We start from the raw sequence: 25,554 nt of genomic DNA, 5'->3' as shown, positions 1-25,554 counted from the left end.
CCATAATTTCATGCATTTTTACATTAATCAAACAAAATTTTGCACTGCTGTGCATTAACTCTGACACTGTGACTTTCACAGCTTTTAGCTGAATCAAATTGTTTATAATAGAATCAACCAATCATTTCAAACTAATTATATTGACTAATTTGAACTTAATTTCCTAATCTGTGAAGTCTGAGCCATTTTGCCACCATTAGTTCTGGATGTCATGACTCTGTATGAGATGCATCAAACTTTAAAATGACAGCCCATGAACCTTTCCCAGTATGATGGGTTAGAGTTGGCTCCCTTAAAGTGGAGGCTTTAACTGTAGTGTGACATGGATGTAAATGTGATGTTTTTCTCCGGGCAGTTTTGGAGAATGCAGCATTGTGAGGCTTCTGAGAAATGCAAACAGGTGATCCTAACTTTCCCTGCATGAGTCCTCCCCCCGGCCCCTTCCCGGACCCCCACCCCAATGCACGGCACGACTAAAGACGTTGTGAATGTGCCTTGAATGGGCTCCTGGTTGGTATGTCTGTGCCTCAGAGCCCCCGAATGACCTTGGAGCTCCCCTTCGCTGACCTTCATTCAGGTCAGAGCGCGCTGCGTTTTTGCAGATCAGCTGGACAGTGTTGGAGAATCAGCAACAATCTTCCAAAAATACTAGTCTATTAAGGCCACTGTCCATTTTTCTTCTGTGATTCTGTTCATCTGCATTTTTCTCATCTCCTAATTCTGGCTTTCTTGTGGCTCCCATGAATTGATGAACATTCCTCCCGTGTCCCGGGGCCGTTACAATGTCGCTGCTGTGCGACTCGGCCCGGAGGGGGCGCCAGCGGGACAGAACCCCCCTATGCGACTGGGGGTGCTTCCGGGGAACGACGGCACTTGCCGCTTCCTGATAATGTAATTTAGGGTCACCGTGATCTGAAGGGATCAACTGAGCCCAAAGCGATGGATAGTGTGGGGTTAACCCCGGAGCGGCTGGAGGCTCTGAGGACGCTGGCGTGTCATGGCAAAATGAAAATATATTAAATTGCATTCTTTGCAGTTTCAGTTTGTAATTAATTCCTTCATTTCTTTTTGTGTGGTTGAGTCCACCCTGGAGACTCAATCCTTTTTAACAGCAGTGTTTAAAGTAATTAGTGTGTTTGTTCCCATTATGAAATCAAATGAGTGTGTGTGTGTGTGTGTGTGTTTTATTTTTGCTTTGTCTAATTAATTAGAATATGTTTTTGCTGATGATGTGACAGTGCTATGGTCAGGAAGTTTTGTGTCCCTCAGTGTCAGTAATGCAGACCACAACGCATAGTTGAATCATGCATTTCCTCTACTGTTACATTTTTCCCTGTTTTTTGAGAGGCTCTTTATGGTGGATGGTGGCTTTGATTGGCCGTGTTAATGTAGCACACTCTTCCATGATGGTCGCGTCTGGCTATCTCCCGCTGGTCTGTGTTGGGCTGTCGACAGGACACATGGTTCGCTCTCTGGCCCTGGGTCCTCTGGCGTGGGGGTCCTGCTCGCCGTATCACACAGCAGCTCTGCTGAGTCAGAGCGAAGCAGGACCACACTGCCGCCTCACCAGGGGACGCAGGGACCCAGTGGAGCCGTAATCACCTAGGAGTTTATAGAATAGCGGGGAGAAACTGTACAGTACAGCTGGGATGACATCATTCCATCCATCAGTATAATTTTATCAGCGGTTTGTAGCTGATTTGAGGCTACATGCTACACAGACTTTGTGTTTGACCTTCTGTTTTCTCCAGCGTGGCGTTTCATAAAAAGGGGGGGAGGGGGGATGGATTAAACACGAAAGGGTGGCGTTAATGTTTGTCTGCTCCCTTGTTTGGCACATTGACTTCTGGCTTGATTTTGCAGTTTGTATGCAGTTGGCTGTTGTACGAATTCTGTCTGGTAAAACCTGGCACTTTGCTGCGAAATGCAGGCAGCAGGAAGAGATTTTGCACCCTGTGGCCTGACAGGCTGGTTACTCCGCGGAGAGCAGCCCCTGTTCTTATCAGTCTGTAAGAGGTTTTCAGTGCACTATCATTAAGGAGAACCACACGGTGCAAGAAAGGAGAGGGGTGAGACAAATGTGAAAATGATCCTAATTTTTTCTCCTCTTCCCCTGCAGGTTGTTGCCCGTCAGACAGCGATTGCAGAGAGATTGGCTGAGGGCTGACAACACCGCCTCCATCTGTTCCATTCTGAGGAAAGCCAGGTGCAAAGGTGTGGGGGTCATTCTAACTGCTGTACACACACACACACACACACACACGCACACACACGTGTGTGTCTAGGGCATAGAAACCGGAGGGTGCAGCCAAGCAGTAAGATGTGTATCAATCAAATTGTGCGTGACATGAGACTCTCAGTCATATAATAACATGCGAAACGCGTGTCCATTCATGTAAGCAAAGTGAGCAGTCTGTCGATAGCACAGACACCCCAATATCCAGTGAATCGATAACCAGGCTGGTTTTGATCCTCGTAAGTCCATTTTATTTACTCTGAAACTCAGGAAATATCGGGGGGGAAATGTGATGAGAATGGAAGCCTTTCTGCTTTGTTGCCAGAGTTTGTTCAGGCCTGAGAATGGGCTGGATTGTTGAGTATTGATTGGCTAAAGCGCTTCACAACCATTAGGGGACCATTAATGTATCTAAATTAGGACCTATTTATACCTCTTACCTATTCCTATACTCCTGAGTCCTGCAAGGACATACCTCGGTCAAAAGTAGCTGTTTTTAGCAGTGCCCCCTTCCATTATATTGATATAGTATTTGTTGTTTGTTTTACACCTTGTGACCACTAGTAGGCACCGTATTCTTCTGCTCTATTGTTTGCAGAAGACCAAGGCTGAGCATATTGATTCTTGGGACATGCCTTCTCTGGTATAAAAATCCAGGATGGTTCTTAAAAGGTCCTACGGCTTTGCGTAATTGCCTGATCGGGTTCTGCTGGGTTCCGTGTTTTGCGCACTCGGCTCCCGCAGTGGCTTGCGATTGGTCTCCGGAACCCGGCGCCGTCTCTCCCGCGTTCCTTTGGAAGGGCGCCGCAGTGTGGTCCGAGTCCAACGGAGGAGAGTTTCACCTTCATAGCAACCTGTCCAGGCTCATTCATCCAGCAACCCCTGACGTGTATAATTACTCCTACTACTTTAATAACTGCTGTTATTATTTATAATGAGGAAATCAGATCCAGGGAATGTTGTGAGGCAAAATTTATTTAGGAAATATCTGGGAAATGACCTAATGGAAAGACATCTATAGCAATAATAAATAATACTCGCCCATAGGTGTGAAAATTCTCATTCAGATTTTCTAAAGAATAACTTTTTTTTTTCTTGTATCACACCTGCTAGTGTTTTCCTTTTCCAGTTAGTCAGCAATATATTTCTGCAGAAGCCATGGTACGTCCTGCTGAACTGGCCCTAAGTGCTTGTCACACTGTGGGGTGTGTTCCCCTGTTCCCCCGGGGGCTCACACTGCAGGTAACTGAGAGGAGGTCACACGACGGACTTCCAGGATCAGCCCTCCCGCCCCCCCCCCCGCCCCCAGGCAAATTTTATTGTATGGAAAGGGCAGTGCTTCTTCGGGCTCCTCCAGACAAAAGGTTTAAGAGCCGCTGGTCTAGAGAACCGTGTGACTGAACTGTTAAGGAAAGATTCAGGGGGAGGAACCTAACATGAACCACACGAGAACTCGGGCCCAAGTCCGTCCAGAACCGAGAGAAGATTATTACCAGTGACAACTCAAGACTCTAGATAAGGCCTTATTTCTGCATCATCGTTTGTTTAATATTTCATATATATATATATATATAATATATATAAAATAAATAATATGTACAGGATCGCCTTTCAAGGGCAGCCCAAGGGTGTAGATTATTATTGTTGCCATTCTATCATTTTTCTTGTTCTGGCACTTCTCTTCTTACTAGCTAAGTTGTATTTTGTGTTAATATTGTATTGTATTTTTACTTTGTGTTGTCCCAGGCAGTACAGAGAGGACCTCTGAGTAAGCATGTAATTGCAGGTGTGTGTATCACGCAGCACCTTTTTGTGACTAATGAACATGACAGGTGTGGGAGGGGGTCGAATGGCAGCGGTGAGCATTTTACTGCCCAAAGCGAAATGTAATGTAAGCATTTCTACCCTCCTGCCATTAGTGTTGAAGAAATGCCACCAGAATTGCACTTATTTTTTATATTATATTATAATTAATAGCATTATGAACATCCAGCTGCATCAGCCAAGCTTTTCCTATTTTTCGATAAAACTCACAGGCTGCTCCTGTTTTATTTAATTTTTACTTTAGTAGTTGCTTATGTAAGCAATGACACCAGTGATCCAAGCAGGCGTTGGTTTGTTGCCTTAGTTTCAGGTGGAGATGTCTGAAGACAACGAGCCCAGAGACTGTGATGAGGCATTGGAGTCAGAAGAGGGCGATGTTGAGCCGTTCCTGGAGGAACTGGAGAGCAGCAGGGAGCTGCTGGAGAGGCTGAGGGAGCTGGAGGTAAATGTGGATCTGGGTGACCTCGCCGTCTGACACCTCTGCTCACAAAGGGCCTTTTGCGTCATGCCAGAGTATACTTTGTGTGGTACTGAGTGCAAATACAAACTATAGCCAGCTGGGGTTTAAGTTTCCCAAAATATAAAATGTTTTTCATACAAAGAAGTGCTCCTCTCTAAATTAAGACTTTAGTATAGTGTGTGCTGTTTTTTTGAATAGGGATATTTTTTTTCTTATTTTTAAATGATGCTCTTTAATTAAAAAGATGGTTCAAGGGAATTTTTTGAGCAATTGTCTTGACTGTCATTTTTGCTTTGTGTCATTTCGATTAGCATTCAAAGCCAATCACGCCCAATCAAACGTCATGGAAAAGGCTTCATGCAAGGATAGTGGCGGATTTACGGTTTCCTCCTCTGTAGACTATTAAACAGAATGCATTATAGAGGTATTTCGCTATAAAACAAACTGAACTATGTCTTGATTTAAAGATATCTGTGGCACTATGGCTTTACAGTCATTATTTGGAAACCATTGTTAGTTATAGGGCATAAATTAAAGGTAGAGTCCAGATTTCCAACATTCTGTCTCTCTTTTTGTATATAGTTGTACTATACATATTATCATTTACATTTCACAGCAATAAGCATATGCACGGATAAGACGTTTCACTTGCACACAGTGAGGCCATACATCAAAGATCCTTTTGGTTAACAGATCTCAGTCTGGCAGTACTGAAATGAAAACCTGTGTCCTTTTTTTCATTGCCTAAAGACTTTCTTTGTTGTTGGACATACAGTTAATGAGATTTTTCCTGTCTGTATTTAGTTTTTCCGCTGCCAGTATTGTTCCACCCACTTGTGAGGTTGGACACTACTTGCCTTTTGGGTTTTTGTAATCAATAGCAAAGAAATAAACTAGGAATTTTTGTTATTTCTTTTTTAATTTGCTGTGAGATGGTGCCAGAGGTTTTGTATCATGGATTGCATAGTATGTATGAGAGTATCGATGATTCATTTTATCAAATTTCCCAAAAATGTTTCTGTGGTCCCTCAGTTCAAAACCTTTTGAACTAGTAAGTTGCATGATGTCTGTCTGTCTGTCTGTCAGTCAACATGATGTATTTATAGTAATTGCTTGGTAGTACTTCTTTTTAAAAAAGTTTTTTTAGGTTCCCTAAGTGAAAGATGGTGAGAGCTTGATTAAAAAAAAAGATCTAGCCTAACATGAGTTACTAACAGAACGTCTCTGTTTGACCTTGATCAGGTTAAGTACTGTCACCTGCCCTCAGCGGGTCCTTAATGTCTATTTCATTTTAATCATATTGACTCTTGTGGCGCTGTGGGTTTCACATTTTTCACGCTTGTCCACTGAACTGTGTAGCGTTACGAAAAAATGCTGTATTGAATTTGAGTTCAAATTTATACAACCCTCTGCCAAAGTGTGAATGACGAGAGGAATCCCCCCCAAACCGTCCCCTCCTGCCGCCACATAAATCCCATGCTGCTTCTCTCTCTGGCTTGTTACTTTAGATGAAGGTTCACGGTGCGTCGTTTACATCGTCATTGCTTTGTTCCAGTTGCTAGCAGCTCGTTCTGCTCTGTCTTCAGCAAACCCTGATCCACAAATACAATTTAATCCTCAACAAGATTACAATCAGTGAGTGTTCGGCTTACAGTCCTTTGACTCTGTGGCCGTCAACTCAAGCTGAACATCAGAGTCTAATTGGCTCGTCTACCTTTCTAAAATAGCTTCCAAAGTCATCTAAAAAATGTTTGCTCTTGGTAGCCTTTATTTTATTTGATTTCAAGCATTCTTGAAAAATTCAAAGATAAGTGAATGGAAAATTGAATGTGTGAATAAACATTTGAGAAAATCGCACCATTACTCTGCTCGAACCTGGACTTTGCTGCGGAAAGGGGCCCAAGTGTTATCCAGCCCTGCTCTTTTTATTTTGATTATTTTTAAAAATTGTCCTCACTTTGCGTTATGGTTGCATCTGGGATTGTCTGTTGTTTAAATTTTGCTTAAAGACTCGGCTCTTTGTGTGCCAGGTGAGAGCAGTGTCTCACACCTGTTTTCAGGGTTGGGAAAACTGTTTTCTCTCCAAGTCCGAGATGCTCAATGCTGCAAAGACATTCCTCAATTCCACCTACGGTTCCCTCTCAAATGATCTCAATCAATTCATACAAATTCTAGGTCCGAATGTCCGGGGGAATCTTGGTCTCACCCAATGAAAACAGCTTTTGAAAGTAACCCAGATTAAAGACTACTGAAAATGTTATTAAACAGAAGGTCGTTGATTCAGATCCCAGGGTCGGCAGAATCATTTCACCATTGGGCCTTAACTTCAGTCGCTCCAAGGACTGTCCTACTTTCTCAAAATAAAAATAAAAAAAGTACGCCGCTTTGGATGAAAGCATCTGCTTATTATATACACCGTAAAATGTCTTTAATAAAAACTATTGTTTTTTCTCCTTCCCCGACCTTCACAGGCAGAAAACTCTGCATTAGCTTTAGCAAACGAGAGCCAGAGAGAGGCGTATGAAAGGTGCCTGGATGAGGTAAGTGTGCAGTAGGTTAATGCGCCTGATTAGAGGTGTGTGTGATATTAGTGCACCCAACGCCGTGTTCTTAATGCATCTAATCAGCCTTGTTAACTCTGGTAAAAGATCATTACTTTCCTTCTGTGTATTAATGGTGTTTCCAATACATCTCCATGTGTCTTTTTTGTTTTAAAGGTGGCCAATCATGTTGTACAAGCTCTACTCAACCAGAAGGTGAGGAACATGCTATTCTGCCCATTCTGTGAGAGAGTTCATCCTTTATCTAAGGGTGAAAAATCCAGCCTGGCAGCTCTTTCTGTAGCTTAATCCTTTCTCATGATGCATGATGCATGTCATAGTGCTGGCCAGTGTGTGGTTGTTTGTGTTGAACGGGTTTAAAACGCAGAGTGCCCTGAGTGTCCAAACAAACAGGGCAGGGTGTGGCCCAGTGGGCTAAGTGTGATCGGAAGGTCGCCAGTTTGAGCCTGGCCTCGGCACATCTGCGGGTCCTTGAGCGAGGCCCTCAAGCATGCATGCCGCAACAGGTGGCTGCCCCTCGTGGCAGGTTAGGGGTGAGCAAGTTGGGGGAAGCATAAAGAGAATTTCCCCATGAGGATCAATAAAGCATCAGTTATTTTTGGGACCAGTGAGTGACTCAGCAGGCTACGTCTGTGATCAGAAGGTCACTGGTTCGAGGCCCAGCAGAACCATGGTCCCTTGAGCAGGGCCCTTAACCCCCAGTTCCTGGGGTGCTGAACATTAGCTGTCCCTGCGCTGTTACCCCCAAGCTGATGGCATGATGGGGTCAGCAAGGAGATGCTTTATCTGTGCAAATGGCAAATAAAGCATGTTCAATTGTTAAATTCTTAGCAATCAATACACAAAGCATTAGATCTTCCGCAAACTCTTCCGATTTACAAATGTTAGCTGCTCCAGATGTGGAGAAGGGTCTCTTTTCTCTTCAATAACTTTAAAAAAAAATTATATTTGTGTGCATGTGTACTAGGACCTGCGAGAAGAGTGCATTAAGCTGAAAATGCGGGTGTTCGATCTGGAGAGGCAGAACCGGACCTTGACAGAGTTCTTTCACCAGAAACTGCACAGCCAGTTCAGCACTGGACAGCAGGTGAGAATCTCCAGCTCTGTGTGTGTGTGTGTGTGTGTGCCTGTATAATGGAAGGCTCTCCTCTGTATGGCTCAAACTTCCATGGTGTTCCTTTGGGGGCTGTGTGTGGCTCAGTGGCTTAGAACTTAGTGTCTGTGACTGGAAGGTCACTGGTTACATCCCGCGGCCAGCGAGTGATTTCGCCCTTTTGTAAAGCCCTTAACCCCCCCAGTTGCTATAGGGATTGTCTGACCCTGCTTTTTGAAAAATATGTGCGTGTCTTGCTTTAGATAAAAGCATCTGCTAAATAAAATGTAAATGTCACCTTTTGCTGAGTAAATATGTCGGAGGCTTGTCTTTGAGTTAATGAAATATCAGTGTAGTTCTTTAAGAGGGTTTCGGCTCGGAAGCGATGAGTTTATGGCTGACACTTAAGGCCAAAGGAACCGGTAGGTTTTCCCACTAGTGAAGATGGCTGCCGTTGCTTGAGTTGTTCGTTTAGTGTCAGGCTTGAAGGTACAACAGCGAGGCTGTTTCGGCATCCATAACCAGGGGCCTTAACGTCACTAATCTGGTCTTAGCCAACATACTGCTTCTCACTTGTGGTCCCCAAGTGCAGCCCACAATGTAGTAAGAAAGCAAATGTTCATTTTTACAGCTGAACAGAAGGCGTGCGCCATTAAAAAATATCCTGGACAAAAGGCTCAAATGAATACAGCTAATTGCTTTTAAAAATGAAAAAAAAAAAAAGTAAACAAAAAAACAACTGTGGTCATTAGTTTCAGGGTGCTTTTTTATAATTTAACTTCCTTTCTGCGCTGGCCATTATGCGAGCACAAAAATAAACGTGTGGCTTAAATGTAAAATGCAAATAAATGGAAATGATGGTGCCGCAGTTCCAGATTGGCTGTCAATTACAGCTTCAGATGTCAGAAAACTAAAAAAATGATATATACTCCTCTGTGCTGGGATAGATACTCGCACAATTTGTGCAGTGGAACTATACTGATGATGAAAGCCTCGGTAAACGGATAATTGAAATGATTTTTTGGCTCCCCCTGTTTTATGGTCTTTGTCATCCTTGAGATGGTGTCAGTGAATCTGTCTTTAAAGCTCTCTGCAGTGACACTCTCTCTCCTTTCTGAATGCTGGACCACCTGCGTTCTTGTACACCATATTAACATTCCTCGAACTCCTGGGAGATGGGAAAGGGGCGCGAGTCTGTCGCAGGCATTTGAATACAGCATTTAAACTAGACACATTCAGACTGCATTTAGCATCCGTCCGTATTCCATCCGTATCCCTGACCAGGAGGTAGTACAGTGCACCGGGCTGTGGGACACCTTGCTTAGGGTGCCATGTGACTGCAGGGCACACACACTGTCGTACTCTGTGGGCGATTCGGAGAGGCCCAATTTACCTGAACTGCGTGTCTCTGAACCGTGGAAGGGAACCAGAGTATTCGAACGAAACGCGGGAAGAACATGCAAAATCTGCTCACGCACATGCACACAAACACACGCAGGCAGTGAACGTGTGTGAATCGAACCCTGGAAGTGCTACTCGTTTTTTTTTTTTTTTGGGGGGGGGGGGATGGGTTAAAAAATGTGCTTTTATCAGAAATTAAAGTGATTTAATATGCTTGCTGTGCAGGCATCCATGGCCATCTTTCCCGGCGGGGGGGGTGGATTCTAAAAAAGTTATAGTCATTAATAATGAAGGTTGCTGAGTGTTTTGCTTTAACTTTTGAATGCAGGTTCAGGAAAGATGGGATTTTGTCCTGTAGGTCACTGAGCTCACTTTCCCAGGTGTGCACACTGCCTACATCTGACGTCCATGAGCCTGTCCGCACACATGGGCTGCTCTGGGCTCTCAGGAGGCATCCTGGCCAGATTAGTCTCTTATCTTTTTTCTGATTGCTGAAGAACCTAACCGTAAAGTATCCCCCATCATAACTATAGTTATAAGGCTATGAGGCTTCTGGGTTACCTGGGTTTACCTGTTTGTTAGACCTGAATCATTAAAAGTAGGGGCGATTTTGGCCAGTCAGAAAGCATTGAAGATAATTACAATTTCACAACAGCTCCTGCCCTAAATCTAAGCTAATACTGTTTGCCGCCTGGCAACTTATTGCCAGCCAAATGAGATTCTGTTACACTTCTTCTCGTTATTTATTGTTTGCGATTGTTTGCTCTCTCTTGTGATTCGGAGCTGTGACCGGCATGATGGCAGCCTAGCCTGGCTGAAATAGGTTTCCAACACTCAATGTTGTTCACACTTCGTAGCATAATGAAGTACCAATGTAGGGCAACTATATTATCTAAAGTATCGATGGGAGGGTTTTGGTTCAAGCATGTAGGGCCGTTTATTATTTGAATCATTGAGCTTAAGGCCTTCTTGGTTCATTGCCGAGCATTCATGCTTTACCATTGTGTTATGCTATTCAGTATTTTCAATAGCAAATGCGTATTTAATGTCTTGCTTCCCTCCCGTTTCAGCTACCATCTGAACTCCATACAGAGCACAACCCTGAGCTTCTACCCAAAGGCTCAGACAAGTCTGCCACTGTGCAGAGCGAAGGGCAGGCCAAGGTGAGGGTCAGGTGACCTGTGACGCAGAGGTCAGGTGACCTGTGATGTAGAGGTCAGGTGACCTGTGATGCAGAGTGGAGCATCGCCACTGCTTGAGAGCACACAGACTTCTGGTGGGACTTGGCATCTTAGCTGAGTGCCTCTTCAGGTCCCTGCTTGCTTCTATTTCCTTCTGAAACACCCTGATCTCATTAGCCGGTCCCATCTCAGGGTTCTGGGAGCCATTCATTGACAAATACAAGTATAACCAGTCGGCTAAATCCATCTCGTCGATGAGAAGGCAGCTGAGAGAGTTTTTGCTTTATCCCTCTTGCTCCAGAGTCCTCCGTTAAGTGCCACTAGTCTCCATTCTCCTCTTTAGACACATATCCAGTGTCAGGTTGACACGACCCCCCCCCCCCACCCCCGTTCTTAGGGTAACCTTTCATCTTATTATGCAGCACTTGTCTCCATCTCAGGAATTCGACTCTGGCGAGACTTCGGCCATTTGTACATTTGACAAAATTTAACCTCTGCGGGTCATTGATTCTTAAGGAATCTCCTCGAATTGTGCAGGATGAGCTATGATGGCGTGTCATGTTATATGATTTCATATACTAGCCATCTAAGCTTCTTATTATCATCATAAATCTTGCCTGGAGACTCGTTCGCTTACTTACTTTCATTAGTTTCCACACTTTATCTAAAAAATGAATTGGATCTGAAGTACTGTGGTATTTTCTTTAACATGGTGTGTTTGAGATTCATTAAAGCCACATTCAGGTGGGACAGATGTAGACGGGTATTGAGTACTAAATGGATATTTCCCTCACACAGGTCACTTTACTGTGACAGTTTCCAAATTATACAAAGGAAAGGGAAATGTCAATACAAATTGTATTCATTTTATGCTCCTTTCATCTGAACGTCTTTCCTGTTTCAGACCAATGGGGACTGCACACCGAACGGCGCAGCAGACACGCCAGGCCCCACTGCCTCGATGGAGGCACTTTCTCCGTTCTTTAAGAAGAAAGCACACATCCTTGAGGTCCTCCGTAGACTAGAGGAGACGGATCCATTGAAGTTCCATCCCTACCCAGGCCTTCCTGCCTATTATGACTTTAGCCAAGCCCTGATCCCCACAGAATCTGCCCTCGTCCCTGGTGTCGCCCCCAGCCATCAACACAAAGGACCCCAGTCACACTGTCGCCATTCCTGCTCGGACTCTGACATCCATGAGTATGCGAATGGCGACAGGACGCTACCTGAGGACCACGGCCTGGAGTACGAGGGCTGCCAGTCTTGTCTTATGCTCTCTCAGAAGAGCCTGGCAGGTGTCTTAAAGAGTAACCAAGGTCACGTATCTTCGCACCCAAGCAGACCAGATGACTTCAGTGGTGGCAGCTGGCCGGAGGTTCAGGGAGCCTCTGCACCGGCCACCGTGCTAACAAGTGACAACACAGACCCAGCAGCCGGGGCCGAGAAGCCAGATGATGTCCCACAACTCATAAGCACAAATTCCTATCTCTACTCAGGACTCAAGGACACCACTCATGCCGGTGTCGCTCATCAGGAGCCAAGCCTGGCCGCGACGTCGGCGGAGGCAAAGAGCGTTGGCCTCCATGGGGAGAGCTCCGAAGAGCAGCCCAGCTTTGCCCACACAGTGCCAAGGGAAGAGACGCAGAGTGAAGCCTCCCGTCCGGCCGAGAACATGAACCTTGAAAATTTTCACGACTTGAATGCAGCACAGGTTGTCGGAACAGAGCAGTGCTACTTTGAAGTGGCCGCAGAAACAAGTGTGAAGAATAGCTTGCTTACAAATACCTCAAACGCCCCAATTCCCAAGGTTCCTGACAGCTCCACGATTGAATATTGTGAGCAAGAATCTAGAGAACAGATTTGCAGTGAGCTGTATTTCTCTCCTAATGAGGCCTCCCGTTCCAAAAAGGTAGCGGCTGATTCTTACCTTCCACCCCCTTCACCTGAGAAGAACAGCATGGTGCAGCAGCCTCCTAATGAAAAAGCCAAGCTTGTGCTTAGTCCAACCTCCTTCAGCGAAGTCAAACCTTCACCCATCTCCTCCCCGTCTAGGCTGTTGAGGTTCCTGAAGATTCCGTCGATTGGTGAGCGGGCGCAAGCTGCCAATCCACTCCGCCTCAGCCCCCAGCTTACTCGCAGTTCCAAGATCCCCTGTAGAAACAACTATGAGGTCCACCATTCTCCCGTTCTGGCTCGCAAAGCCACCACCACTGAGAGGGAGAAGCAGCCGCAGTCATCCAAGGTTGACTCCTACCCATCTGCACATTCAGCTCCAACTTCCCCACCGAAGCCAGAAGATGACTGTTTGCCCATTGCCAGGGAGATCAATTTTAGTGGTGCGTCTGTGCCGAAAGCCAGTCACAGTGCCAAATCAGCACCGCTTTCTCAACCTCAAAGAGGCTTCCAGAAGGTTCCTCACTATGAAAATGTCTGTGATGTTCCTACTTCCTGTCACCTGGATTGCTCCTCCCAGTGTTTCGAGGGAACAAACATACCCAACTTTCTCCCTTATCCACAAAATGAAACTTGCATCAATAAGCAGCCCAAAATACAAGAGAAGAAGATTGTTAGCCCATCTTTCAAGCAGCACAACGTGTCAAGCACAGCTGAGCAACCCTGTGATTTCTCTCCCTCAGACCTAGAACCTCATACTGAGGGCACAGTCTGGTGCAACCTCCATGATCACCACAGCCTGTCAACCTCTTCTGCCTCCCAGAGAGCTCAGAGCAGCTGTAGCCATCCCAGCATATCTGAGAGACACGAAAAGGTCTCCGAAAGCTCCTCGAGGAGTTCGGAAGCTGTCGTACTGCAAGATGGGGCTCAAAGAGGTGATCCAACCTCCATTCCGAAGAAAACAGTTGCTGTGAAGCCACCAAGTGATTCCAGTCATCACCTATTTAAGGAACGCCTGGCAGCCCTTGGAAAGCTCAAGACCACGGAAGAACTGATAGTCACAACTCAGCCCACAGATAAGAAAGATACACAGTGTAATGCTGGTAAAGTCGTGTCCCCCAGCATGGGGCAGAAAAGTAAAACTGCAGAGAGGCACTGTGATCGAGGCGTACCGGAACACAAGCCCCCAAAACACACAGACTCACTCGACAGTAAGCCGTACCCTAAGCCTGGGGGCCACGCCACCAAGTCCCCTGCACCATGTCAGTCATATGAGCCAGGGAGTAAGTCCTTAACCACCAGCTTAGTAATACCTAAGGCCGAGCTGGAGACATTCGGATCCAAAATATATGTAGCAAAGGCAGAGGGTCCAAAGATAAAGGTGAACTTGCCTTCTTCAAGCCCCGACCCCCCCCAGGTGCTGCGTAACTACATGAAGTGTAGCTCTGCCCCGAATCCCCCTTACAGTAGCAAAACTGCTCCCAGCCCTCAGAACAGCCCCACCAAGGTCCCATCTAAATCGCCGTCCAAGCCTGCTCAGGCTGCCTCCAACCCAAGGCCGACTAAAACAAGCCAGGATGACCGTGTCTCTCAGAAGCCATCGCCGCGGTCAGAGGACAAGAGCAAGTTCACCGGCGGCAAAAAGAAGAGCCCGGCCTGTATGGAGAGCGCTCCCCCTGGCCCGCTGAAGTCAGCAGAAGCCATGGATGACAGGAGACCCTTTGTCTCTGCTCCTCAGTCTGCTATTGAGCAGAAGGTGATGAAGGGCATAGAAGAGAACATGCTGAAGCTGCAGGAGCAGGACCGTGGTCACGCGGCCGAGGTCAAACAGAAGGCCTCCAATGGCATCGCCAGCTGGTTCGGCCTCAAGAAGAGCAAGCTACCAGCCCTCAGCCGTAAGCCTGAGATGTCCAAGCTTAAGATAGGCATGCCCTCTGCTGGCAAGGAGGCCAAAACGGCTGCAAAGAAGAAGCTGGAGGTTGAGAGTCTGAACATCTCAAAGCTGATGGAGAAGGCCGAGGATCTGCGGCGTGCTCTGGAAGAAGAGCGGGCTTACATGAACGGGGTAGCCCTGGATCGGCCTGGCAGAGGTCACTCCTGTGAGGTGGTGATGGATCAGTCCCAAGGCCAGCTGTCTGTAATGTACAGGGGAGTCTCCTCTGACAACTTTATGCAGCAGTTACTGAACCGGTGAGAATTTTTTTTTTTTTTACAGGCTTAATGTGTCAGGCATAATCAGGCACATAGTGAAGTAATGGGTTTGATCCCCCCCGAAATTTGTTGGCTACCAATGAGAGAAGCATCCAGTTATGGGAAGCATGAATTCGAACCCCCTCGAAATGGGAGGGGACCCAACCCCCCCAGAAATTAAAAAATTTATTTCTGGCTATGGGCCGTGATCTCATTACTTTTATTAATCAACTTGCTTACATTCTTTGTTTCTGATATAGTGTGGATGAGAAGGACCCAGGCAGTTTTGGAATCACCTCCCGGCGCCTTTCCTTTGACTCCAAAAAGTCGAGGCCTATTTTCAGCCATCAGAGAAGTGACATCAGTCATACTAAGAGCAGTGGAGAAATTGAAAAGGTATGACAGACTATATAGAGCGTAAGGATTGGCAGCTTAAGTGACAGCTATCACATATCAGGGTTTATTTTATTTTTCCTAGGGCTCAGACCTGATCAGTAAAGATGTCCAATCAGATGAGATTCTGGCAGAATCCATAAATTCTCAACACTTCACAGGTAAGAAGGGGATTTAGTTTTTCTTAATATATAGGAGTTTCCTTTCGACTTTGTAATAAATCGACACTGGTGAAGTGCCACATCCTTTTTGAAGAAGAGGGTTGACTTTGTTCAGGCTCAAGGCTGAGCATTCTACCTCATTCTGTTAAAAATGTTTCAGCAACATTTTAAAGTTTAATTTCCGTAAGCTTCCCTGATATCTTACTGTAATCATGATTGCAGAATGAATCTTGAACTGGGAGCAGATTGTTTTCTACTGACTTTTCTTTTACTTCTTTGAGCTGTTTTGATGCCATACATATGTGCCTGTTTCATTTTACTATATAAACTGCTATCATTTGTGATTCTGTTAATGCTTTTGTTGAGTTTTCAAGCTACCTGACTGGCATGTGTTTGAACCAGCGTGTTTATGCGACAGCCTGTGCGACATATGAATGTAACATACTTGAAACGGAAGCAGCCTGTGACACTTTCTTAAAAGTACAAAATAACTGTTCTTTAATAGTATATAATTAAGAGGACTAAACATAGCAGTTTCTCTAGAAGACTGCGCAGTAAAACCTCTTCTGTTTGGTCATAGGTACACATGTCCTGGAGTTCCCATGTAATTAATGTTATATATTTTTTTATTACCTTGAATTTTTTATATTGAATAAAATCATTAGCAGAAAATGTTTTTTTTTTCTCTCAGTCAAAATTGATCCTAAAATGGGTGAGCGTGCAGTTGCATGAAGTATTTATTTAAATAATTAAGGTCAGACTTTCGCTGACAGTACAGTAGGTGGGCTGAATGGTGCCATGAATCCTGGGAAGGAGGATGAAGCGGGTTGTGTGACAGGTGGCTTCAGGCGATGCAGGAAAGTGAGGAAGAGAGAAGGGAACTGTACAGTTACAGTGGCATTCCTGCACTGGGCCAGTGCTGAAACACAAGCCTCTAGCTGCAAACCAGGTTAAAAAACAGAAATATCCTAGATCCTTCACATAATTCCTAAATTAACTGGATCATTCTCGCATGAAAGGGGGTTTTCTCCACCACCCTTCCACCCTCCCCTGAGCTGAAAAGCACCAAATGATCCCTGTCCTGTGCTGTTATTTATTTGCTTGTACTTGTTGTTCAGAGCTGAGTGACATGCCTGGGATCAGAAGTAGGTCTTTTACAGCTTAATTCTCCCTGCTTGAAGTTGCGATTACGGAAGGCAGCATGATTGACTATCTGTATGTGTTGCTGTGTGGGCCCACACCTTTGGGCTTTCTCGGTAAAACGTCCCCCACCTGTGTCCCCTCTCTAAGGTTCCGGGTCCTCCATGCGAACCCTTGACAGCGGCATCGGTACCTTCCCTTTGCCGGACTACGTCAGCGGCGCGGCTTTGAAAAGTGCCCCCAAGGCCAAGTCCCAGGGAGAGCAGGAGATCTTTGGTCCCCAAGGGAAACTTGGACCCGTGACGAAGGTTCCCCGCAAGGCTCACACACTGGAAAGGGAGCTGTCGTCCCTGGAGGAGGTTGATCCGTGTAGCTTGTACAGCTCTGCGCTGGAAGGAAAGAGCTCAGTAGTGCATCTCTCCGGCACAATCCATGAAGGTGTGTACAACAAAAAAAAAAAACCCAATCCTTTACGCTGTTTGTACCCGATGATGGAAAATTAATTGCTCTGTGAAAGCCATTGGGCCAAGGAGCAGACGAGAAACTCCTAAAACTGATTAAACGTGGGTGTTATGAATTTAAAATGTCCCTCTTTCTGAGAATTTGCCAGTTTCTCGCCATAGCACAACTGGGCCAAACCAGCTAGTGATTCTTTGTTTCTTGACAGATGCTGATGACTATGGGGCAGATGTACAGTCTCCGCCCATGAAGAACTGGACTGTGCCCAACATGAAGGCTCCTGCGGTGCCAGCAGAGGTCTACCTGGGCGTCAAGGAGGAGATGGACCCAGCGGGGCAGGCCCCCTTCCGGAGGGTGAGTTCACAGGCGCTTTCATCAAACGCTGTTTTCCATTCACCTTGCTGTTCTGCTGCGGTCCCATCCTCCTCTCACATTCTTCATATATTCCACTTGGTAAAGTCTAAACTATTTTTTCCCAACCCAATCAGCAGTCCGTAAAGACCAATGAAATGAAACACAAGATCAATGAATGTGAATAAATAATCAAATTCCAGAAGTGATCAAATGGATGGAGGCCTAATTAGTATAGCATATTACAAAATAATTAACAGATAACAACAGCAATTAATAATAATATCAGCACAAGGCACAAGCCAACTAAGGGGCTGCTTAGGGCCCGATGGCCACCAGGGGGCCCCCCATCTCAGGAGCAGGGAGGGAGCAGAAATCTAGAGTGTCTGGGAGGGAGCAGAAACAGTGCACTGTCTGGGGGTCCTTGAGGACTATGCTGGGGAAATACTTGTCTAAACTTTTTTGCATTAGACAAAACCAGGGGTTGCAGCCCTGGGAAGCGAGGGAGGTTATGAATGCAGGTCCTGGGCACTCGCACACACTGCCTCACACTCAGGGCTCATTAGAGCCAACACACAGTCAGAAATGGCAACTTGAACCCACGGACCCTGGACGTGTCACTGCACATTCTGGGGCGTCTCGCAAAAACCGAACTGCTTCTGTGTTTGCTGCGGACAGACTTGCTCCTGCATGCTTGTGTCACAGAAAAGGGCCAAGGGCTCAATGGAGAGCTGTGACTGGGGCCAAACCAGTATCTGAGCACTGCAGTGACATGGCCAAGATGGCAGCTTGGGGTTTTTCTGACTATAAATGAGAGCGATAAACATGCCTCTCTACTTAGTGCAGGTTGCTGTGGAAACTGCAAGTGAGATTGACCAAAGCAAGAAGGAATCATGAATTTCTGATTGCCTGCCTGTCTGTCTCTCTCTCTCTTTGAATGGACTCCATTATCAGTCGGTGGTGGAAATACTCCATAAATTGTAGCTTTTAAAAAATATTTTGAAGTGGGTCTTTCAAAGCCTCCTTATCTTACCGTTTTTTTTTTTAACCTTAAGTTCTTTGCATACTAGCAAATATTTCACAGGCTTTTATTTTTTGCCTTTTCAAATTGGATTCGCCCACTCCCCCTCCCCCCACAAACTGAAAAGAGAATTCTTAACGGGAGCTGCTATTGTCTTCACATGGTTTTGTGTAGATGGACTTTAAACGGAAAAGCTTCAGCCTCCATGTTTCCCTGCAGTTTTCACTCCACCAGCATCAGAGACATCCTCTAGCGGGAGGGAGACGGATGTTCCACATGATTCTATTTCCAGTTCTGGGGTGTAATCGAAACCCAGCGCTTGTAAAGCGTGCCCCAGTAAGGGGCACTGGGATGGGCCTTCCTGGTGCCATGATGAGGCCAGGCGCGAACACATGCTGTCCATCTCGTGTGTCCATGGCTGGTCCAACTCTTTTCGGGGCCTTAAGTAAAATGTGATTAACCTATTTGTCATTTGTAATCTTCCTTCCCATTCTGACAGGGTGATGAGATGGGGGGGGGGGGGGGCCTGGGGGCCACCGGACCCCAAATAGCTGCTTAATTGGTCCTGGTGGCAACTGTATGTTGTTTCACTGACTCCTCAGATATGACTGGTTCATGGTTGCTTTCTGATGCTCCTGTTTTCACAGGCCATGAAGGCCTGCACTCCGACGCCGCGTGACAGCGACCCCGCCAGCTTGCCGCTGCCCCCTCCGGTTTGTCTGGCCCGGCGTGGCAAAAGCCAGACCCCTATCGCCGCAGAGATGAGCAAAGATGGTGGGCTGGAGCTGATCAAAGAGCAGCCAGATGACATCCTGTCCCCCAGCCGGCCACAGACCCTGGAGACTCCGGAATCGCTGAGCGACTCTCTGTATGACAGCCTGTCCTCCTGCGGCAGTCAGGGATGAGGGCAGGGTCTCAGGCTCGTGTAGGTGGGCATCCGGGAAACCGCCGTTCAGCGGGCCGCTGCTCAAGCGCCCAGAGCAGGCAGTGCAGTCTTGTGACGTCAGCCCCCCGCCCCAACAGCCGCCGCTGCCCGTTTCTCAGAGTCTGGCTGCTGGGGACAGACCCCCCCCCCTCCCCACGCTTTCTCAAAATGACACTCACAATGAGACTTTCTGAAGACGGACAAACTGGCCGGGCTAAAATCCCAGCCAGAGGAAGCAGACGGTCACCAGAACTGTTTATACAGTGTGTTCTCTCACGCACACGCACACGCACACACACACACATTCACTTTACAGCTTCATCTAGGCATGACTGGCATCCAGACACACTACTTTCAGAGCAGCCTGTCCTGGAAGTGTGCTACCATTTAGCTGCAGGAGACGCAAATGCCTGCACTCCTCTCTGCCACCAGAGAGCCATTTATCTGAGTATTTCGTTCACAATGGAGTCGCCTCAGGAAAGTGGGAGATCTCATCGAATTATTTACATCTGCATTGATGCGCAGATTTCAATACAATTACCCATAAAGCATTGGGCAGCCTATAAAAGATTGAAGCCAATACTGCCAATGTGTTTAAAGCATTCTTTTTTATGATGATGATTATTATTATTATTATTGTGTTGTTGTTGTTGTTGTTATTTGTTATTGTTTATTTTGTAACATGTTATACAAATCAGGCTTCCATCCATTTGATCACTTCTGGAATTTGTTTTGAAATGTGAATGTTACTTGTGTTTTTATTTTGTTGATCTTTATTTTTTAACTTAAATAATAATAATCTTGGTGCAGAGACTCTAACTCTGTTTTCTCCAAAATAAAGAGGTCATTGTCAGGAGAGCTTTGTGTGTTTCCTGTGTTAAATTAAGCTTGGGACTTAAAAGACGCACTGGTGACAGGTGACTGAAAGGTACATTTTGGTTGTGAAATCCATCTTCACTGCCATTGTTTTTCTCCCCTGGGGGGTGGGGAGGCTTGAAAACCTTTCCAAGCTGCTCTGTGGTTGTGCCACAAGGTTATGGACTCCTGGTTGAAAACCAGTGACCTTGTGTAGCCTCTCCGGAACAAGCTGGCTGAGCACCGGATGCTGAACGGAGTGGCTCCTTGCGGTTTTTGATTGGTCAGCAGCATAAGAAGCCTAACCTGTTGCTTTCACTCAGTGTGGTATTCCTGCTATTTCCAAAGGTAATTCTTACATATGCCCTGCAATTTCATTTAATAATGTTCCCTGTTGCCTTTTAAGTCTCGTCACAATGGAGGAGACTGAGGCAAGACCTCTGGTTCCTCCAATTTTAGAACCACCAGGCACTTCATATGCCGTTCTCTGTATGAAAGGCCTCCATTTGTGTGACTAATCAGGGATGAATGGATTTGAATGCAGGGAAACGAGGTCCGAATTCTACAGCATGGATGCACGATGTTCACCTTATTTAATAATATATGCTAAAGAATCTCCCCCTTGCATTTCCAGTGGAATATCTCTTTTCAGTCTTGTGCAAAGAGTCACCTCTTTCTTACATGTGTTTTCTTATGTTCTCCGAACTGCGTGAAGGTATTTCTCTGATTTGTTGGGCGGCTCAGTTGTTGGACTAGCAGCTCACTTCCCTTGCATCATGACTGAATGGATTGACCACTTGGGCTAGATGAACATTAATGACAGATGAAATTTCCTGTGTAGTAGAAATAATGTGTTACGTTCTCCTCATGTATAATATTCGCATAGTGCCTAAAGAATCCAGTATATCTTCTGCCACCAAAATATTGCCATTAACACACACTATATGGACAAAAACATTGAAGCACCTCTTAATCATTGATTTCAGGTGTTTCATTACAACTAAATGCCACAGGTGTATAAAATCAAGCACCTAGCCATGCAGTCAGGTTTACAAACTTTTGTGAAAGAATGGGTCATTCTGAAGAGCTCAGTGAATTAAAGTGTGGTACTGTCATAGGATAATATGTCAGTGTGTGAAATTTCTTCCCTGTTAAATATTCCATGGTTAACTGTAAGTGGTACTATTGCAAAGTGGAAGTGTTGAGGAACAACAGAAATTCAACCATGAAGTGGCAGAACACGTAAAGTAACAGAGCGGGTCACCGAGTGCTGAGGCGCATAGTGCGTAAAAGTCACCAACGCTCGGGTGACTCAATAACTGCAGAGTTCCAAACTTCCTCAGGCATTAACTCCAACACAAAAACTGTGAGCTGAGGGCTTCAAGGAATTGGCTTCCATGGCTGAGCAGCTGCCTGCAAGCCTCACATCACCAAGCACAATGCCAACCATTGGATGGAGTGGTGTAAAGCATGCTGCCACTGGACCCTGAAGCAGTGGAAATGTGTTCTGTGGAGTGACTAAGATCATACTAAGATATATTGAACAATTCTAGCTTATGCAAGTTTTACTTACACAAAAATGTTCTGAGGGGAGAAGGAGAAATCATTGGTTCAGAGAGATAACCAGTCAGATTGTACAGGTGGTGGGACCAACCAATCATATGTCTTGGTCCCGCCTCCTCTATTTGCTTGGACCCACCACCTGTACAAGCTGATTGGTTATCTCTGAACCAATCATTTTTAGTTCTGCCCTCAGAACATTTTTGTGTGAGTAAAACTCTCACAAGCATAATTTTATGCTTCCAACTTTGCAGGAACAGTTTGGGGAAGGCCCTTTCCTGTTCCAGCATGACTGTGTCCCAGTGTATAAAGCAAGGTCCATAAAGACACAGTTGGGTGACTTTGGTGTGGAAAAATTTGATTGGCCCACGCAGAGCCCTGGCCTCAACCCCATCGAGCACCTTTGGGATGAACCAAAACAGAGATTGCAAGCCAGGCCTTCATGTCCAACATCAGTGCCTGACCTCACAAATGCTCTTCTGGATGAATGGGCAAAGATTCTGACAGATACACTCCAATATACTGTGGAAAGCCTTCCCAGAAGAGTGACAGCTGTTACAGCTGCAAAGGGGGGACCAGCTCCATAATGATGCCTATGGATTTAGAATGGAATGTCATAGAAGTTCCTGTAAGTGTAATGGCCAGGTGTCCCAATACTTTTGTCCATATACTATATGAATCATATATGTGTATTAGAAATAATGCAAATCGACACAATTTCACACCCGAAATGTGTCCCTGCCTGTTTTCTATGTTCTGCTTAATAATATACAAATTTTAGAAAATGTCCATCTTCAACCAACCTGATGATTTCTAATCCTTAATTAGTCAGGGCTGATCAGTCCTATAGGTGGCATGGGGGAATGCCTAAGACGCCGACTTGCCAGCCAAATGCCACGTGGCCTCAGCCAGAGGGCGCCAGTGATGATGCTCACCTCAGGTGCCACGTCGGCTGGGACCACCTCTGCCATACATGCAGAAATTCATACCAGAAATCTTACGACGTTTTAGTCCATAGGCAGGAAACCAAATAACCAAATAGAAGAATCAGTGAACTAATAAGCAAACACGTTGTCTGCAGTTTCTCACCACGGAAATCTTGGGTATATACAAATTCATTAATTAAATTTATGTAGAATTACCTAGCAAAACCTGCAATTTACCCTATTAACATTTAATTTGGTTAAGATATGTTGTTATCCAGAATGATTAAATGTACAGTTTTTCTGCTCCCTTGCTAAAACTGAATATTTGGTTTCTTACAGGTAGACATGAACCTCCCAGGATAAACGATGACCTTTTGGTCACAAGTTCCAATGTTTAATCATCTCATCATCTGCTGTCAGGTAACCAATTCTATCTCATTTTATTTCCCCCCACTTTCTTAATTAAATGTATTAAATCTCGTTTTAAGAAACTGCTAAAGCACTGGAGTTCTTGCAAAGCTGTAAGATGGATCCAGTCTGGGTGAAAAAACCAGGAAAGATAATCATTCTAGTCAATAGATGACTCCATTTGTATCTCCTTGAGGGGGGAAATGAGCTCTAAGCAGAGCTGTAATTATCATTTTGAATTGTTTTATTTGCCTTTAATGCTCACGTTTGGCAGTTAGGAAATGTATTGCCGTCTGAAGCCCAAAGAGGAAACTCTTCCAGAGACGGCATGAAGAGGCCATGCTGCGTTTAATGTCAGGCAGGGAAGAAATCGACGAGCACGCAGAGAGGAAGCTGCTAAATGCTGCGGGGTGTCGGTGGGTGTCGGTGGGTGTTGGTGGGCGGCGGCGGGCGGCGGCGGGCAGCAGGGATCACAGTGACAAGTTTATCTTCATCTCAGCGCCGGGCCTCTAGGTCAAGATGCAAACTGTGGATTTTTACAGATCCACAGTGTCAGGAACGGGCATCACATTCCTGGTTATTGCTGTATATGATCCTCTAATAACAGGACACTGTGTACAATATTCAGTGATCTGTATGAAGACACTGAACTCTATCTGAGAGTGCCTTCCAACTCAATGTTCAACTGGAGTAAATTGCAGAGGACTGTGAGTTTATAGGCTTTCTGACATTTTTTTTTTTTTCGACGATCAAAGTATAAAGGCTGTTAAGAATGTAGCAGAATGAGGAGAATTAGGGTATAGCTGTGGAAAAAAAATATATTTTTAAATCTGTATTTTTAAATCCTGGTCTTAATCGTGGTTCTGCTGAACAGCAGGTTGCTTCCAGGCTCAAAATTTCTAAGACAGCAGTACACAAGAACAAGGTGAAGCAGGAGACACTGGGAACAACCATAAACCAGCCAGGTAGAGGGCAGAAGGAATTTTCTGATGCCAGAGATGACTATTAACTTATGTGCTTATGTTTCTCATTAATCGGAGGATGATCAAGTGACTTTCAAACGGAACGGCAAACATTAAGTGCAGGTGTGAAGTGCACTGCTAGGATAGTTTACTTCAGGCTCCTAGAAGCAGGACTGAAGTCCCATAAAGCAAGGAAGAAGCCCTTCATTAATGAGAAGCAGGGAAGAACCAGGCTGCAGTTTGCAAAAAAAAAAAATGTATTATTCACAGACGCACAGCCATAAATAGAAAAATGAGTGAAACAAAAAAGTGCTGTGGTCTCAATTTTTTACACGACTGTATGAAAAGCATAGCGACTATATAAGGAGACACCTGTCCTTTGTTTTTAAAACCTGGGATGCACAATTTAAGTCTGTTATCTCAGACTAGCATTACTGACACACTATGCGGAACAAAGAGCTTCATGATCTGCTGCCTAATGACCAGCTGTACTTAATTCCTTCTGGCTCAGAAGGGTGACGCGTGCCCTGTGCCTTTAAGCCAAGATGGCTTTTCAGTCATCGCCATGTCAATTTTAGCACAAGAAAATCATCTGGGTGATGTGATAAAAATCCAAAAATATTTTTGTCAATAAAATTTGACCATTTTAATTTAAGTTATCTGTCCTAAGGATCACTCCACTGGCCAAGGTCAAAAAATGTTTGTAAAATTACTTAATATGCAAATGACATGACAGTTAACATGATTAAATTGGCTTCTTGTGACTGGTGACTCAGTGGGTAGCAGAAGTGCCTCACACTCTAGGGTTAGGGATTTGAACCCTGCTTCCAATCTCTGTGTGCAGTTTCACTCATTCTCCAAATGTTGTGTGTGTTTATGTCACCATGGCAAAGGCTTGGAAGATGGATGAGTTATTTCAATGACGATATGCCTTTTAATCAAATTACAATTAAAAGTTGAGCCTTCTGGTGTGTTTTCCCTTTAGCCTGCACATATTCTCTTCCTTAATAACATGCATTTCACTTATTTCCTTAAAACAAAGTTCATTCTTAAGCTCCGTATTGCTATACAAGCCACTTGTAAAAAAAAATGCCTTCATAGATTTCTGTGGCTCGATATGGGTCAAGAATTGACGCCTTGCAATAGTATTTATAAATATATAAATGTGGTAGGGTGACCCTGAAAGGTTCCAAGTATTACGGCGAGGGAAGCAAATTGATTCCGAGAAAGAAGATAAGCAAGCCCAAATAACACAGGGAAGTACTGAGTGTTGAAAGGCGAACCGTCTTTTTTCAAGTTCTGAAATAACCACCCACCACCATTTGTTATTAAAGGTGATTCAGCTAAACCAAATGCATGTACTTGTGGCTGCAGAACAATAATCTAAAAATTCCATACTCGTGGCGCTCAGTGGTGATGTTCTATGTCATGACTAGCGATTTAAGATGCAGTGCCTTGGGATGAACACATGAGACCAATTAAAGACCCGGTGACAGTGATGCAGGACTGTTTGTACAGCATGTCACTTTGATCGCTTTGGCTTGTCACCGCGTG

At 45.2% G+C, this 25,554-nt stretch overlaps 1 protein-coding gene across 12 annotated transcripts in view; it reads left to right on the top strand.

Moving 5' to 3' along the window:
* The window catches only part of LOC111854512 (nck-associated protein 5-like), a 44,642-nt gene extending 24,497 nt beyond the window's left edge, over positions 1 to 20,145 (top strand). For 5 of the 12 annotated variants that reach the window (XM_023832570.2, XM_072715377.1, XM_023832552.2 and 2 more), the window contains exons 2-13: positions 2,120 to 2,214; positions 4,365 to 4,502; positions 6,992 to 7,060; positions 7,238 to 7,276; positions 8,049 to 8,168; positions 10,646 to 10,738; positions 11,661 to 14,839; positions 15,100 to 15,235; positions 15,318 to 15,393; positions 16,684 to 16,971; positions 17,201 to 17,346; positions 19,012 to 20,145. In XM_023832570.2, coding sequence (XP_023688338.2) covers positions 4,377 to 4,502; positions 6,992 to 7,060; positions 7,238 to 7,276; positions 8,049 to 8,168; positions 10,646 to 10,738; positions 11,661 to 14,839; positions 15,100 to 15,235; positions 15,318 to 15,393; positions 16,684 to 16,971; positions 17,201 to 17,346; positions 19,012 to 19,269 — 4,530 coding nt within the window. In that variant the 5' untranslated portion in view covers positions 2,120 to 2,214; positions 4,365 to 4,376 and the 3' untranslated portion in view covers positions 19,270 to 20,145. Of the gene's footprint in view, positions 1 to 2,119; positions 2,215 to 3,982; positions 4,128 to 4,364; positions 4,503 to 6,991; positions 7,061 to 7,237; positions 7,277 to 8,048; positions 8,169 to 10,645; positions 10,739 to 11,660; positions 14,840 to 15,099; positions 15,236 to 15,317; positions 15,394 to 16,683; positions 16,972 to 17,200; positions 17,347 to 19,011 lie in introns of all 12 variants that reach the window. The other 7 variants (XM_023832544.2, XM_023832528.2, XM_023832536.2 and 4 more) reach the window with 3 other exon arrangements.
* The last annotated feature ends 5,409 nt before the right edge of the window (positions 20,146 to 25,554 follow it).

The sequence above is a fragment of the Paramormyrops kingsleyae genome, chromosome 8, assembly GCF_048594095.1.
Source record: "Paramormyrops kingsleyae isolate MSU_618 chromosome 8, PKINGS_0.4, whole genome shotgun sequence".
Lineage (NCBI taxonomy): Eukaryota > Metazoa > Chordata > Actinopteri > Osteoglossiformes > Mormyridae > Paramormyrops > Paramormyrops kingsleyae.
Note: the sequence above shows the minus strand (reverse complement) of the source record. Positions and strands in the feature narration are given on the sequence as shown.